This window comes from Pseudophryne corroboree, chromosome 2 (assembly GCF_028390025.1).
Source record: "Pseudophryne corroboree isolate aPseCor3 chromosome 2, aPseCor3.hap2, whole genome shotgun sequence".
Lineage (NCBI taxonomy): Eukaryota > Metazoa > Chordata > Amphibia > Anura > Myobatrachidae > Pseudophryne > Pseudophryne corroboree.
In genome coordinates, this window is record NC_086445.1 from 542,445,607 (window position 1) to 542,462,080 (window position 16,474).

General features: G+C 47.0%; 1 protein-coding gene across 1 annotated transcript in view; it reads right to left on the reverse strand.

Annotated features, from left to right (window-relative positions):
* The window catches only part of RCAN3 (RCAN family member 3), a 79,669-nt gene extending 67,162 nt beyond the window's left edge, over positions 1-12,507 (reverse strand). Inside the window, exons 1-2 of the mRNA XM_063954289.1 lie at positions 12,340-12,507; positions 5,342-5,584 (exon numbers count right to left, since the gene is read on the reverse strand). Coding sequence (XP_063810359.1) covers positions 5,342-5,542 — 201 coding nt within the window. The 5' untranslated portion in view covers positions 5,543-5,584; positions 12,340-12,507. The remainder of the gene's footprint in view (positions 1-5,341; positions 5,585-12,339) is intronic.
* Positions 12,508-16,474: the final 3,967 nt, after the last annotated feature.

Sequence of the window (16,474 nt, forward strand, 5' to 3'; positions counted from 1 at the left end):
AGGGTCTGCCACACGACTGTGACTGAAATGACTGGTTGGTTTGGGCCCCCACCAAAAAAGAAGCAATCAATCTCTCCTTGCACAAACTGGCTCTACAGAGGTAAGATGTCCACCTCATCATCATCCTCCGATTCCTCACCCCTTTCACTGTGTACATACCCCTCCTCACAGATTATTAATTCGTCCCCACTGGAATCCACCATCTCAGGTCCCCGTGTACTTTCTGGAGGCAATTGCTGATGGTGAATGTCTCCACGGAGGAATTGATTATAATTCATTTTGATGAACATCATCTTCTCCACATTTTCTGGAAGTAACCTCGTACGCAGATTGCTGACAAGGTGAGCGGCTGCACTAAACACTCTTTCGGAATACACACTGGAGGGAGGGCAACTTAGGTAGAATAAAGCCAGTTTGTGCAAGGGCCTCCAAATTGCCTCTTTTTCCTGCCAGTATACGTACGGACTGTCTGACGTGCCTACTTGGATGAGGTCACTCATATAATCCTGCACCATTCTTTCCATGGTGAGAGAATCATATGCAGTGACAGTAGACGACATGTCAGTAATCATTGGCAGGTCCTTCAGTCCGGACCAGATGTCAGCACTCGCTCCAGACTGCCCTGCATCACCGCCAGCGGGTGGGCTAGGAATTCTTAGCTTTTTCCTCGCACCCCCAGTTGCGGGAGAATGTGAAGGAGGAGATGTTGACTGGTCACGTTCCGCTTGACTTGACAATTTTCTCACCAGCAGGTCTTTGAACCTCTGCAGACTTGTGTCTGCCGGAAAGAGAGATACAACGTAGGTTTTAAATCTAGGATCGAGCACGGTGGCCAAAATGTAGTGCTCTGATTTCAACAGATTGACCACCCGTGAATCCTGGTTAAGCGAATTAAGGGCTCCATCCACAAGTCCCACATGCCTAGCGGAATCGCTCTGTTTTAGCTCCTCCTTCAATGTCTCCAGCTTCTTCTGCAAAAGCCTGATGAGGGGAATGACCTGACTCAGGCTGGCAGTGTCTGAACTGACTTCACGTGTGGCAAGTTCAAAGGGTTGCAGAACCTTGCACAACGTTGAAATCATTCTCCACTGCGCTTGAGTCAGGTGCATTCCCCCTCCTTTGCCTATATCGTGGGCAGATGTATAGGCTTGAATGGCCTTTTGCTGCTCCTCCATCCCCTGAAGCATATAGAGGGTTGAATTCCACCTCGTTACCACCTCTTGCTTCAGATGATGGCAGGGCAGGTTCAGGAATGTTTGGTGGTGCTCCAGTCTTCTGTACGCGGTGCCTGAATGCCGAAAGTGGCCCGCAATTCTTCGGGCCACCGACAGCAGCTCTTGCACGCCCCTGTCGTTTTTTAAATAATTCTGCACCACCAAATTCAATGTATGTGCAAAACATGGGACGTGCTGGAATTTGCCCAGATGTAATGCAAGCACAATATTGCTGGCGTTGTCCGATGTCACAAATCCCCAGGAGAGTCCAATTGGGGTAAGCCATTCTGCGATGATCTTCCTCAGTTGCCGTAAGAGGTTGTCAGCTGTGTGCCTATTCTGGAAAGCGGTAATACAAAGCGTAGCCTGCCTAGGAACGAGTTGGCGTTTGCGAGATACTGTTACTGGTGCCGCCGCTGCTGTTCTTGCTGCGGGAGGCAATACATCTACCCAGTGGGCTGTCACAGTCATATAGTCCTGAGTCTGCCCTGCTCCACTTGTCCACATGTCCGTGGTTAAGTGGACATTGGGTACAACTGCATTTTTTAGGACACTGGTGACTCTTTTTCTGAGGTCTGTGTACATTTTCGGTATCGCCTGCCTAGAGAAATGGAACCTAGATGGTATTTGGTACCGAGGACACAGTACCTCAATCAAGTCTATAGTTGCCTCTGAATTAACGATGGATACCGTAAACCACGTTTCTCACCGCCCAGGCCTGAGTTATCTGCTTTGCAGCAGGATGACTGCTGTGATATTTCATCTTCCTCGCAAAGGACTGTTGGACAGTCAATTGCTTACTGGAAGTAGTACAAGTGGTCTTCCGACTTCCCCTCTTGGATGACGATCGACTCCCAGCAGCAACAGCAGCGCCAGCAGCAGTAGGCATTACACTCCAAGGATGCATCGGAGGAATCCCAGGCAGGAGAGGACTCGTCAGACTTGACAGTGACATGGCCTGCAGGACTATTGGCTTTCCTGGGTAAGGAGGAAATTGACACTGAGGGAGTTGGTGTGGTTTGCAGGAGCTTGGTTACAAGAGGAAGGGATTTAGTGGTCAGTGGACTGCTTCCGCTGTCACCCAAAGTTTTTGAACTTGTCACTGACTTATGATGAATGTGCTGCAGGTGACGTATAAGGGAGGATGTTCCGAGGTGGTTAACGTCCTTACCCCTACTTATTACAGCTTGACAAAGGCAACACACGGCTTGACACCTGTTGTCCGCATTTGTGTTGAAATAATTCCACACCGAAGAGCTGATTTTTTTTGTATTTTGACCAGGCATGTCAATGGCCATATTCCTCCCACGGACAACAGGTGTCTCCCCGGGTGCCTGACTTAAACAAACCACCTCACCATCAGAATCCTCCTTGTCAATTTCGTCCCCAGCGCCAGCAACACCCATATCCTCATCCTGGTGTACTTCAACAGTGACATCTTCAATTTGACTATCAGGAACTGGACTGCGGGTGCTCCTTCCAGCACTTGCAGGGGGCGTGCAAATGGTGGAAGGCGCAAGCTCTTCCCGTCCAGTGTTGGGAAGGTCAGGCATCGCAACCGACACAATTGGACTCTCCTTGGGGATTTGTTATTTTGAAGAACGCACAGTTCTTTGCTGTGCTTTTGCCAGCTTAAGTCTTTTCTTTTTTCTAGCGAGAGGATGAGTGCTTCCATCCTCATGTGAAGCTGAACCACTAGCCATGAACATAGGCCAGGGCCTCAGCCGTTCCTTGCCACTCCGTGTCGTAAATGGCATATTGGCAAGTTTACGCTTCTCCTCAGACGCTTTTAATTTTGATTTTTGGGTCATTTTACTGAACTTTTGCGTTTTGGATTTTACATGCTCTCTACTATGACATTGGCATCAGCCTTGGCAGACGACGTTGATGGCATTTCATCGTCTCGGCCATGACTAGTGGCAGCAGCTTCAGCACGAGGTGGAAGTGGATCTTGATCTTTCCCTTTAACCTCCACATTTTTGTTCTCCATTTTTTAATGTGTGGAATTATATGCCAGTATCAATAGCAATGGCCTACTACTATATTTACTGCGCAAAACTAAAATGCACCACAGGTATAGAATGTAGATGGATAGTATACTTAATGGATGATGAGTGACGACACAGAGGTAGGTACAGCAGTGGCCTACCGTACTGCTATAAATATATATATATATAGTATACTGGTGGACACTGTCAGCAAACTGCAAAACTGTCTAAAATGCACCACAGGTATAGAATGTAGATGGATAGTATACTTAATGGATGACGAGTGACGACAGAGGTAGGTACAGCAGTGGCCTACCGTACTGCTATATATAGTATACTGGTGGACACTGTCAGCAAACTGCAAAACTAAAATGCACCACAGGTATAGAATGTAGATGGATAGTATACTTAATGGATGACGACACAGAGGTAGGTACAGCAGTACACTCTGCACTGTACTCCTCCTATATAATATTAATTATACTGGTGGTCCCCAGTCCCCACAATAAAGCAGCACACTGAGCACAGATATGGAGTGTTTTTCTTCAGGCAGACAACGTATACTGGTGGTCACTGTCAGCAAAACTCTGCACTGTACTCCTGCTATAGCTGCTCCTTAATCCCCACAATTAAGCAGTGTGAGCACTCAGCACAGATATATTATGCAGCACACTGAGCACAGATATGGTATGGAGCGTTTTTTTCAGGCAGAGAACGGATAAAAACTGGTGGTCACTTATCAGCAAAACTCTGCACTGTACTCCTCCTAACAGCTGCTCCCCAATCCTCCCCACAATTAAGCAAAAGCAATAAACCAATCAACTTCTAGTTCTACAATAAATGGAGAGGACGCCAGCCACGTCCTCTCCCTATCATCTCCAATGCACGAGTGAGAAAATGGCGGCGACGCGCGGCTGCTTATATAGAATCCGAATCTCGCGAGAATCCGACAGCGGGATGATGACGTTCGGGCGCGCTCGGGTTAGCCGAGCAAGGCGGGAAGGTTCTAAACTGCCTCGGACCCGTGTAAACAAGGTGAAGTTCGGGGGGGTTCGGTTTCCGAGAAACCGAACCCGCTCATCACTACTAATGATGATATAAATGTACTTCTGAGCTTAATTTTCGGGGGTAATTTCTGCAGATCTTAATGGATTCCAGCTCTTACTTTTCCATTGGCAATATTTGTAAGATTTTATACTTCAATTAATGTTGGGGACAGTAGCAATGAAAGAAGATGGGACCCTCCGGCACCCAGACACTTGCAAAATTTTATAAACGGTTATCTGAAATCACAAAATCCTCAATATTACCAAGATCTAGGAACTTCATCACTACACTACCCATGTAAATTACTGCTCACAAGGCAGCTATGCCTGGATAGTCCATCCACAGTACATGGGAAATGGATGATGAAAGGCTGCACTTAACTGGGTGGAAAGTTATTCTGCCTCAATACCATGGATGGACATTCAATCAACCACTGCCAAATAAGCAGAGCTAAGGTGGGACTGGATCACACTAAAATATAGATCCCATGCAAGGGATCTCAGTCCAGTTACTAAAACAGCAGATTAGTAACTATGCCAACCCCTTGTATATTGTAGTTGTATAAATCAGAGGTTCTCAAACGTGATCATCATTGCAAAAGTGTTCATCGTGGCCACATCTAGGCGTGAATGCGCCCTGTTTACCACAACCACGTGCATACCTTGGTGTGTATGTGTATCTTAGTTGTGCCTATTTAGTATGTATTGAGCAGCAATTGTTGCAGCTAGTGGCGACTGGGCACGACAACGTGCCCCCAGCATGCACGTATTGCGGCGGCGAAGCCCTGATGATCGAGGCTACATCTGTATATCCATGGCTCAGCACAGATGGTTAAATCAAATTGACGAGATGCTAATTAGGACACCTGTGGAAAAGAATGGATAAACTTAAACCTGGACCGTGGGGGTTCCTTGAGGACTGCGTTTGCGAGACTCTGGTATAAATGTATTTATTAAAAAAAATGATTTGACTTGTCTAGAATATAATTTTAAAATTGCAGTAATGTTACTAAAAGGGTTTTCCAAAGCTCTCTGGCAAAATATATTTCCAATACTGAATATTTAGTAATAAATAGGTCATATTAGTGCTAACCTTCTGTTCCTCCATCTCAAAGACAGACTCATGTACGCTACATGCAAACAGGGACGTTGGTAGGTCACTAAAATCCATCAGTTCTTCAAGGTCATCATCATTTTCACCAAAGATCATCTCCTCTTCTTCCTCTTCCTCTTCCTGGTCACTGCTGTATATGTCAGCGCTTTCATTCCAAGACTTCATTGTGTCTCTCAACATTGTTCCGTTTCCTAATCTCTTGGACTCAGTAGTCAAGAAAACCTGTAGAATATGTACAATTAACAGAAGATACTTTCTAACCTTACAACATTTTAAAATTATGGAACAGAGCTTTTCTAGCTGATCCCATATCTGAATGGCATCAACATCTGTTTGTAGACAATGCATTGCTGTCTCTCATTTGCTCAGTTACGTAGCAAAATGAATGCCCCTTCACAGGACTTTTACAAACTCAACAATGAATTTACACTAAAAATATGCCAGCATATTCCTTAAAACCTCTCCCTCTATTCGGTAGCCTTTGGCTCTCTGAGTCTACCCATAGAGGAGCAATTTCCTCCTAATACCTTGCTCTAAGGTCTACTTGTGAAAGTAAAAATTCCAGATCTAGGTTAAATGGGAATTAGACTTGTAAATTTACATGATGAGTATAAAGAAAATCTTTTTGGAATATAAAAATGCATAAATTGTTCCAAAATACCGCCATTTTTCCATAAATTGTATCCGACAAATTATGGCCTAACAGTTTGAAGTTTTGCTGGAGGCTGCTGACCTAAATCACAGGTCCTCAAACTCGATCCTCAGAAGCCCAGACAGTTCATGTTTTCCAGGTCACCTTTGGATTTTTAAAATGTGATGGTGATACACTGTGCACCTGCAGGGGGGCCTGGAAAACTTGAAGTGTTTGGGGTCCTGACTCCTGAGGGACGAGTTTGAGAACCCCTGGCCTAATTCATGCATTTGTAGGTTTCCTGTCCAATTTAACCTTTGGAACGTGAAGCTGTGAATATTTTATTTCAGGCCTCGTACCTTATCCCTGGCATTAGTGCTGCTTCATCTGCATACTTTACAGATATATACGTCTAATGGATATGTTCTAGTTCACATCCTAATAGCTACAATTTTGGAAAATTCCTTCTACTCCAACTTTATTATTATTGCTTCAGTTCAAAGAAGCTATTGGCTTCCAGTATTCTGTCATGTCCCCTATAAGGAAATGCAGCAAAAATACACTCCCCCTGTAGGCGGCAACTATCTGATCGCAGGACAGCAAACATCGCTGCCTAGCGATCAGATCTGAATTACCCCTCATCTGTATTGTACTCTGCTAGAGTGCATTCAGGTTCCTTTATACCACACCACTATTTCTCTCCCTGTTAAATTATTTTATGCATCTATATTATACTGTTTTGTAACAACATAAAACAAACCACACACATCAAATTGATTAGTGTAATCTAACAATGTTGTTTGGTTGCTCCCAGGTTTTATGTAAAAAAACATGCATATTTTGAGCAAGAAAGACGCTTGATCTGGCTGAGTCAGCCGGGATCTGGCACGCCAAGGGAGGCTACACGGTGCGAATGGAGCCATGGTGTATAAGAACACATCTGTAGCTAAGTATGGAATGGCGTGGATGGATGATTTATTTTTTGTATATGTGGATTTAGTTATTTTTTGGTAAATTGTTTACGGAGGTTGGGATGGATGCTTTGTCATTTCTCTAATATTACATTTGGTGATGTAGGTGTAACTCCCATTAGGCTTACATAATAGGAACACATACATGTATTTAATTTTTTGGAAAAAGAAACAAATTCACAGTATGTACTAAAGATTCTCAAGTGCTATAAAAACAAATTATGAAAGCTATTATAAAAGGTTAAGAACTACTGATTTAGAGACGATGCTGAAGTTAGCTTCTTATTCGGCCAGCTTCTTATTCACTTCTTATTCGAGCTCCAGCTTCTTATTCAGAAAATTTAGTTTTGCAAGGGTTAACTAGTCTTGGGCCACAAATTTGACACATGAAATCAGAGGGTGGTCACTTACATATGACCCATTTGTATTTTGCCTGGCCCAACGCTGTTTTGTGCATGAAATACACTGGCAAAGTGGGCACACACACCGTATTTTACCATTTTGAATAAGTAGCTGTAGTTTTGCAAGGGTTAACTAGTCTTGGGCCACAAATTTGACCCCCGAAAACAACAGAGGGTGGTCACTTGCATGTGACCCACTTGTATTTTGCCTGGCCCAACGCTGGTTTGGGCATGAAATACACTGGCAAAGTGGGCACACATACCATATTTTGCCATTTTGAATAAGTAGCTGTAGTTTTGCAAGGGTTAACTAGTTTTTTGTTTGTACATTCTTCCTACCTTATATCTGTCTGTTTTTATCCAGTTTTGTTTTTTCACAGTTGTTTACAATTGTAAAGTTCAACGGAATTTGCTGCGCTATATAAGAATCTGATAATAAGGAGATTTATTTTCAGAACTTAACTTTGTTAAATCTCTTTCTGCGAGGTACACTGGATTCCGCAGGGAATAACATCAGGGTGTAGAGTTGGATATTGATCAGAGGCACCAACAGGCTAAAGCTTTGACTGTTCCCAGGGTGCCTTGCACCGCCTCCTCTATAACCCCGCCTGCATGTACAGGAGCTCAGTTTTGTTAACCAGTCCAATGCAGTAGCAGGTAAAAGATACGACAACAGTTAGTAGCCACACAGACCCACATTCTCACAACAGGAGAAGGTACAGGTGGCTAATGCCATACAAACCCAAAGAAGCTAAGTGCGTCAGGGTGGGTGCCCTGTGGAATCCAGTGTACCTCGCCTAAAGAGATTTAACAAAGGATAGGTTCTTTCCATAAATCTCCTTTTCTGCAGCTGGGTACACTAGTATTCCACAGGGAATAACATCGGGGATGTCCTAAAGCAGTTCCTCATGGGTGGGGATGCAGTGTAGCGGGCACAAGAAACCCGCGTCCATAGGAAGCATCCAGGGAGGCGGAAGTATCAAAGGCATAGAACCTAATGAACGTGTTCACTTATGACCACGTAGCCGCCTTGCACAATTTTTCGAGGGAGGCGCCACGGCAGGCCGCCCAAGAAGGTCCAACAGCCCGAGTAGAATGGACCTTGATAGTTGCAGGAGCTGGAAGACCAGCCTGTACATAAGCTTGTGCAATCCCCATTCTAATCCATCTGGCCATGTTCTGCTTATTAGCAGGCCAGCCACGTTTATGAAAACCAAAAAGAACAAATAGAGAATCCGATCTCCTAAGGGAAGCGGTTCTCTTCACGTAGATACGGAGAGCCCGTACCACATCCAAATACCGCTCTTTGGAGGACAAATCAGGAGAAATAAAGGCCAGAACCACAATCTCTTGGCTAAGGTGGAAAGATGACACTACCTTAGGTAAATAACCAGGGCGAGTTTTAAGAACCGCACGGTCACAGTGAAAAATCAGAAAGTGTGACCGACATGACAAGGCACCCAAGCCCGAAACCCGTCTAGCAGAGGCAATAGCCAGCAAAAACAAGACCTTATGCGTAAGCCACTTAAGGTCCACAGACTCAAGAGGTTCAAACGCAGCCTCATGCAGGGCATCTAGAACAACAGACAAATCCCAAGGAGCCACCGAAGGGACATAGGGAGGTTGAATCCTTAGAACACCCTGAGTGAAAGTATGAACATCAGGCAGAGACGCAATTTTTGAGGGAGGCCAGATGAAGGCCTAAGTCCAGGCCCTGTTGCAGGAATGCCAAAAGTTTTGCAGTACTGAACTTGTATGCATCATAATTCTTAGCCGCAGACCAGGTGAAGTAAGAATTCCAGACTCTATAATAAATCCGAGCCGAAGCTGGTTTACAGGCTTTCAACATCGTTTGAATGACCGCCTCAGAAAAAACTCTGGCACTCAGGACGGAAGCTTCAAGAGCCACGCTGTCAAAGCCAGACGAGACAAATCCTAGTAGACACAGGGGCCCCGAACTAGGAGGTCCCGGCATTGTGGAAGTAGAAGAGGACGCTCTATCGAGAGACCCTGTAGGTCTGAGAAGCAATGTACTCTGGGACATGCTGGAGCGAGTAGAAGTAGGATTCCTCCTTCTTGCTTGAACTTCCTTATTACCCTGGGCAGGAGTGACACCGGAGGGAACACGTACGGCAGCCAAAAGTTCCATGGAATTGCCAGTGTGTCCACGAACGCTGCTTGAGGATCCCTTATTCTTGCTCCGAAGACCGTAACCTTGTCATTGTGTCGAGACGCAATCAGGTATACATCTGGTAAACCCCACTTGTCTGTAGGAGTTGAAATACTTCAGGAAGGAGGCTCCACTCTCTGGCATGTATGTCCTGACGACTGAGGAAGTCCGCTTTCCAGTTGAGGACCCCCAGAATGAACACTGCCAATTATGGCTGGCAGATGGCGTTCCGCCCAGTGAAGGATCTTTGACACTTCCAACATTGCCATGCGGCTACGAGTGCCGCCTTGATGGTTTATGTACGCCACCGTGGTAGCATTGTCCAATTGTACTTGAAAAGGCCTGTTCTGTACCAGAGTCAGGGCAAGTTTCAGAGCATTGAACACTGCCCGCAACTCCAGAATATTTATCGGGAGGAGAGATTCCTCCCTGGTCCACCGACCCTGAAGAGAATGTAGTTCCAACTCTGCACCCCAACCCCGCAGACTGGCATCCGTCGTCAGAAGGACCCAGTTGGAGATCCAGAAGGGACGACCACTGCTTAATTGTTGGTCCTGTAGCCACCAGGTCAGTGACAGACGAACCTCTGGAGTCAAGGATATCATGTGAGATCTGATCCGGTGAGGCAGGCCGTCCCACTTGGCAAGGATTAGCTTCTGCAGAGGGCGAGAGTGAAACTGAGCATACTCCACCATGTCCAAAGCCGACACCATGAGGCCTAGTACTTGCATCGCCGAGTGTATCGACACTCATGGGCGAGAAAGGAAGTATTGTATACTGTCCTGACGCTTCAGGACCTTCTCCTGAGACCAGAACAACCGTTGGTTGAGTGGGTCCAACAATGCCCCCAGGTGCACCATGCTCTGAGCAGGGACCAGGGAGGATTTCTTCCAGTTGATGAGCCACCCGTGGGCTTGCAGAAATTGGACCGTCAGTTCCAGATGACGGAGGAGAACCTCTGGGTAGTTTCCCAGGATAAACAAATCGTCCAGACCTGGTGGGATCCTGATACCCTAACGGCGGAGTAGGGCAGTCATAACCGCCATGACCTTGTTGAAGATTTGCGGAGCCGTGGTCAGGCAAAAAGGTAAGGCCTGGAATTGATAATGTAGGTTGCCAATAGCAAACCGCAGGTTTTGTTGATGCGATATGGCAATAGGTATATGTAGGTAAGTTTCCTGTGTGTCCATAGATACCATATAGTCCATGGGCTCCAAAGCCAGAACAACAGAGTGAAGGGTTTCCATACGGAACTTGGAAACCGTCACAAAATTGTTCAAAGACTTGAGGTTTAGAATGGGCCGGGAGGATCCATTCGGTTTCGGAACTAGGAACAAAACATGGTATGTGTGCCCACTTTGCCAGTGTATTTCATGCCCAAAACAGTGTTGGGCCAAGCAAAGTACAAGTGGGTCATATGTAAGTTACCACGCTTTGTTGATTTCAGGTGTCAAATTTGTGGCCGAAGACTAGTTAACCCTTGCAAAACTACAGCTACTTATTCAAAATGGCAATTTACAAAATGGTGTGTGTGCCCACTTTGCCAGTGTATTTCATGCCCAAAACAGCGTTGGGCCAAGCAAAATACAAGTGGGTCATATGTAAGTGACCACCCTCTGTTGATTTCAGGTGTCAAATTTGTGGCCCAAGACTGGTTAACCCTTGCAAAACTACAGCTACTTATTCAAATTGGTAAATTATGGTGTTTGTGCCCACTTGGCAAGTGTATTTCATGCCCAAAACAGCGTTGGGCCAAGCAAAATACAAGTGGGTCATATGTAAGTGACCACCCTCTGTTGATTTCAGGTGTCAAATTTGTGGCCCAAGACTGGTTAACCCTTGCAAAACTACAGCTACTTATTCAAATTGGTAAATTATGGTGTTTGTGCCCACTTGGTAAGTGTATTTCATGCCCAAAACAGCATTGGGCCAGGCAAAATACAAGTGGGTCACATGCAAGTGACCACCCTCTGTTGTTTATGGGGGTCAAATTTGTGGCCCAAGACTAGTTAACCCTTGCAAAACTACAGCTACTTATTGAAAATGGCAAATATGGTGTGTGTGCCCACTTTGCCAGTGTATTTCATGCCCAAAACAGCATTGGGCCAGGCAAAATACAAGTGGGTCATATGTAAGGGAACCTACTCTGTTGATTTCAGGTGTCAAATTTGTGACCCAAGACTCATTAACCCTTGCAAAACTGAATGATCTGAATAAGAAGCTGGAGTTCGAATAAGAAGTGAATAAGAAGCTAGAGCTTGAATAAGAAGTGAATAAGAAGCTGGCCGAATAAGAAGCTAACTTCAGCCTCGTGATTTAGAGACCAAGATTTCCAAACCACAGAGCTACTTTGTGACCAAGAAAACAGCTACAGTTGACAATTAATTCATCACTCATTTAATCATGTTTCTACGTTTGACAGTGACACCATCTGAATGATAAAAACAAAACAACACACAACAGCCACACTTCCGTCTTCGGGCTTGTGCTGAATGGTGGGATGATGCTACAGCAACAAGCTTATTTAGGGTTACAAGCCACAGATTGGGAATCTCTGATCTACAACATATGTGGTTCTTATGTGCCCAATGTAAAATAGTTGCTCCAGTATTCTTACACCAGAGAGACCATGTGGTAAGTGATAATAGTGACAGAGTGACCTCAATACTGACAGGGCCTGTGCTGCAGGAGACCGGGGCAATACAGTGTGTACACAGGGGGGAAGTTATCCACAGAGCAGCTACCCCGCCATTACCACCAGCACAGTGACAGTCCTGAACCCACCGCCCAACCCGTATACTTACCTGGTGACAGCCCAGCACCTGCCGCACCGCCCCTCTCGCCTCATACCCCGGCGTCTGCCTCGTCCCCCGGCTCCTGCTCGCTGACAGTTACCAGGTGATGGGGAGACCGAGAGACTGACAGAGCCATCAACCAAGGAGGAGAGCGTCAGCTGCACACCCCAGCCAAGCAGTGAAGGCGTTAGGTAATGTGGGCGGGGCCAATCGCTACAGCCAGTTACTGTCATAACATTCCTTGCTGCCTGTGAGCCAGCCTGCTATTGGCTTCTCCTCTTGCTGAGACTTATTAGACCATTTTTATTGCTCTCTCATTGGTTGCTGTGGAACAATCTGCTGCATCTATTCTATACTATAGGCTGCCTGTGCTAGCGATTTGCTGTAATGCATCTGCCTGCATTCCTGGCCTGCTGCTGTGCTGTCAGTCAGTGTCCAGTGTGACGACACTTGCAGCGGCCGCCTTGCTACTGTAGGCATGAGGGAATGTATGTGCCAGTTGCTGGGACTCTGTATCCCTCATACTGGCCGGTAACTCATCCCTGCCCCCTCCGCCTTCTCCTGGTGACCAGTACAGGATCCTGTGACCCGAACGCATTATTTCCTGCCAAAAAAGACATGCTATAAAGCTGCACTCTGCTGTCTCCTGCATTCAGTTTGCTTGCACAGCACACCACACCACAGCTCTCATAATTCTCCATGGCGGCTGTGTAAGCTAAGAAAAGCTAATGGACGGATTTCGACCGCATCTGTGAGCTAAATCGCATGATTGTATGCACATTTTATGTACCATGCGATGCGCGGGCACGTCGGTCGAATTTCGCGTCTCGAGATATTATGTGCTGCACTTTATATTTCTCGCGTCGCACGTGCGATCGCATGCTGTTTTTACCAAATTCGATTTATCAAACTGCGAGGTGCGATCTGTGAAGATATGAGCTGCCTTCCTGACCACTCCTCTTCCACCCACTGTGCACATGACTGGAGAGAAAGTGGTAGCGCCTAAAGGTGTATTCATCATCTGTTGTTATGACTGGAGAGGAGGCTGGAAGCACGCTGCTGAGCTCCCAATCATCCCCATAGTGGAAATATTGCACATTATTTCTGCTGCGGGGTACACTGGGCTCCACAAGGATTAACATCGGGGTGTAGAGTAGGATCTTGATCCGAGGCACCAACAGGCTCAAAGCTTTAACCTTCCCAAGATGCATGGCGCCGCCTCCTATATCACCCCGCCTCCGTGCACAGGAGCCCAGTTTGTAAGTTGGTGCCTTGCAGTATGTAGGCACTTTACAGGTGGCTGTCTTAAGCAGCGTTTTTCAAAGTAATTTTAAAGACTGAACAGAAGTTTCTGTTTGGAGACTTCAAGGGCTGCTGCTGGAAAAGACTTAGAGACTTTTCAGCGTGCAGCTCCATCACCCCCAGCGGCGCTGTATACTCCCGTGCCGGGGGTTGCCGGGTCACTGCAGCAGAGACGAAGGCTTCTTCCTAACTGTGAGTCACACACACGCCGCCGTCTCCTGGATCGCGGGGCCGCAGACAAGGGGGAGGTAAGGGGCTCCTGTGCCGCACTTTACCGCGATCCAACGCGGCCGTGGGAGGCGGGCCGCATGCCCGCTGGCGTGGGTACTGATTACTGGGCAGCTTGCTCCACTAGCGACCAGGGTATTATTTGGGGCATAGGTCAGGGGGATTTAGTACAATTCCCCCGTTTTATGTTCTGCCCGTACACCCGGTGGGGATGCCAGCAGGTGGAGCAGGCTGGACCTGAGGCCCCAGCCCCAGGGCACCATTTCTACAATGTTCCCGCCCTGGAGCTGTCTCCTTCACTCCTGGTCAGCGGCCATTACAGTTTGAGCCTTGCCATTCCTGGGACTGCTGGGGCAAATCCTCCTCTGTGGAACCGCCTGACTGCCAGTGCTGTGCTTCCTACAGGACACTTGAGTATTCTACCTGTCACTGGGACTGTGTTAGTTAAGAAAAAATGCATACTTTCAGGGTGATGTGGTACAAACACACTGTGATATACATCCAGTGCTCACTGTGTTTGTTATATCTATAGTTATCACATATAGCCATACTGAGTATTACTTTGTATTGCTAGTCCAGTGCAGTTTATGGTACATCATTTCTGCATAGGTTTAAACGTAAGAAGGTGGTTAAACAAGTTTTACCTCATTCTCACCTCCTTGCTGACTTTCGTCAGGACTCTTGGAATAATCCGGGTACGGAATCCACACCGCATAAGAGACTGTTGGCTTGCTACCCTATCTCTGCGGAGCTATGTAAAAAATTGGGAAACTCCTCCCCCTATAGATTATCATGTGGCGCGTATGGTAGTTTCCTCTGCTCTGCCAGTTACTACCATCACCTCTCTGAAAGAACTGATGGATAGTCGTGTGGAGGGTTGTTTGAAAGCCATTTACACCCTACCGGGGGCTGTGCATAGGCCAACCATTGCAGCAACTTGGGCTGCTGAAGCTGTTGAGGTGTGGGCTCAGAAGTTAGAGGCGGAGCAGCCTTCCGCCGCATCTGAGCATGCTCGACAATGTCTTTCATATATTACCACGGCTTCTCTGTACCTTAAGACTCCGATGCCGAGGTGCTGACGGCCAAGCTACTGTTATGTCAGTCTTGGCCAGACATATCCTTTGGTTGAGATCCTGGTCGGTGGATATGGATTCCAAGAAAACCCTGGAGGTGCTTCCTTTCACTGGAGACATTCTCTTTGGAGAAGACCTCAGGAAGATTGTGGCTGATCTGGCTACTGCTAAAACAGCTTGCCTACTTAGTACGGCTCCTTCTGCACAGAAGGCTAAAAGTTCTTTCCCTCTGCCCTTTCATCCTCCAGGAAAAGCAAAAGGTCAGGCGTACCAAAAGCAAACTCGTGCTTCCAGACCTGCCAAGCCCAGACCAAAGCGGCCTAGGCTGCCCGTCAGCCTGCTTCCAAAACTGACAAGCCTGTCGAATGACGGGGAGGGCCTCCCTCTGGGGAATCCCAGGGTGGGGGGCCGACTTCTAGGTTTTGCCAAGGAATGGTTGCAGACCACTTCTGATGCCTGGGCAAGGGAAGTCGTCGCTTGAGGTTACGCTGTACCTTTCAAGAATCGTCCCCCTCATCAATATTGCCTGTCAGATGTTACTCTTGACCTGGCAAAGGCAAACACTCTGCTTTCGGTGGTACGTTCCCTCCTGACCACAGGAGTGGTAGTACAGGTGCCTCTGATTCAGAGAGGCAAGGGGTACTATTCACTGCTGTTTCTAGTCCCGAAACCGAACGGCTCCTCGCGGCCCATTCTCAATCTGAAGTCCTTGAACAAGTATGTGCGGGTCTCCAAGTTCCGTATGGTAACTCTGCGCTCTATTGTTCTGGCCATGCAGCCTGGGGACTATATGGTCTCCCTGGACATACAGGATGCCTACCTGCTTATTCCTATTGCAGTGTATCATCAGCAGTACCTGAGGTTTGCGGTGGGCACCCTACATTACCAATTTCGGGCGTTACCCTTTGGTTTGACAACGGCTCCCCGAGTTTTCACCAAAGTAATGGCGGTCATGACAGCTACACTCCGCCGTCAAGGGGTCAGGATCCTACCGTACTTGGATGATTTGTTGATCCTGGCAAATTCCCCAGAACTTCTCCTGTGTCATCTAGATCTGACAGCCCAGTTCATAAAACCCCACGGGTGGCCAATTAACTGGATGAAATTCCCCCTGGTTCCTGCTCGGAGCATGGTATACCTGGGTGCGTTATTGGACACTCACAACCAACAGTTGTTCTTGTCTCAGGAGAAAGTCCTGAAGCTTCAGGACAGTATTCAATGCTTCATATCTCGTCCGCAAGTGTCGATACATTCGGCAATGCCAGTGCTAGGTCTCATGGTGTCGGCTTTCGACATGGTGGAGTACGATCAATTCCATTCTCGCCCTCTGCAGAAGTTAATTCTGACCAAGTGGGACGGCCTGCCTCACCGGATCAGATCTCACATTATCTCCTTGTCTCCGGAGGTCCGCCTGTCACTGAGTTGGTGGCTTCAGGACCAACGATTGAGCAGGGGCCGTACCTTCTGGATATCCAATTGGGTCCTGCTGACCACGGATGCCAGTCTGAGAGGTTGGGGCACGGTGTTGGAACAACACTTTC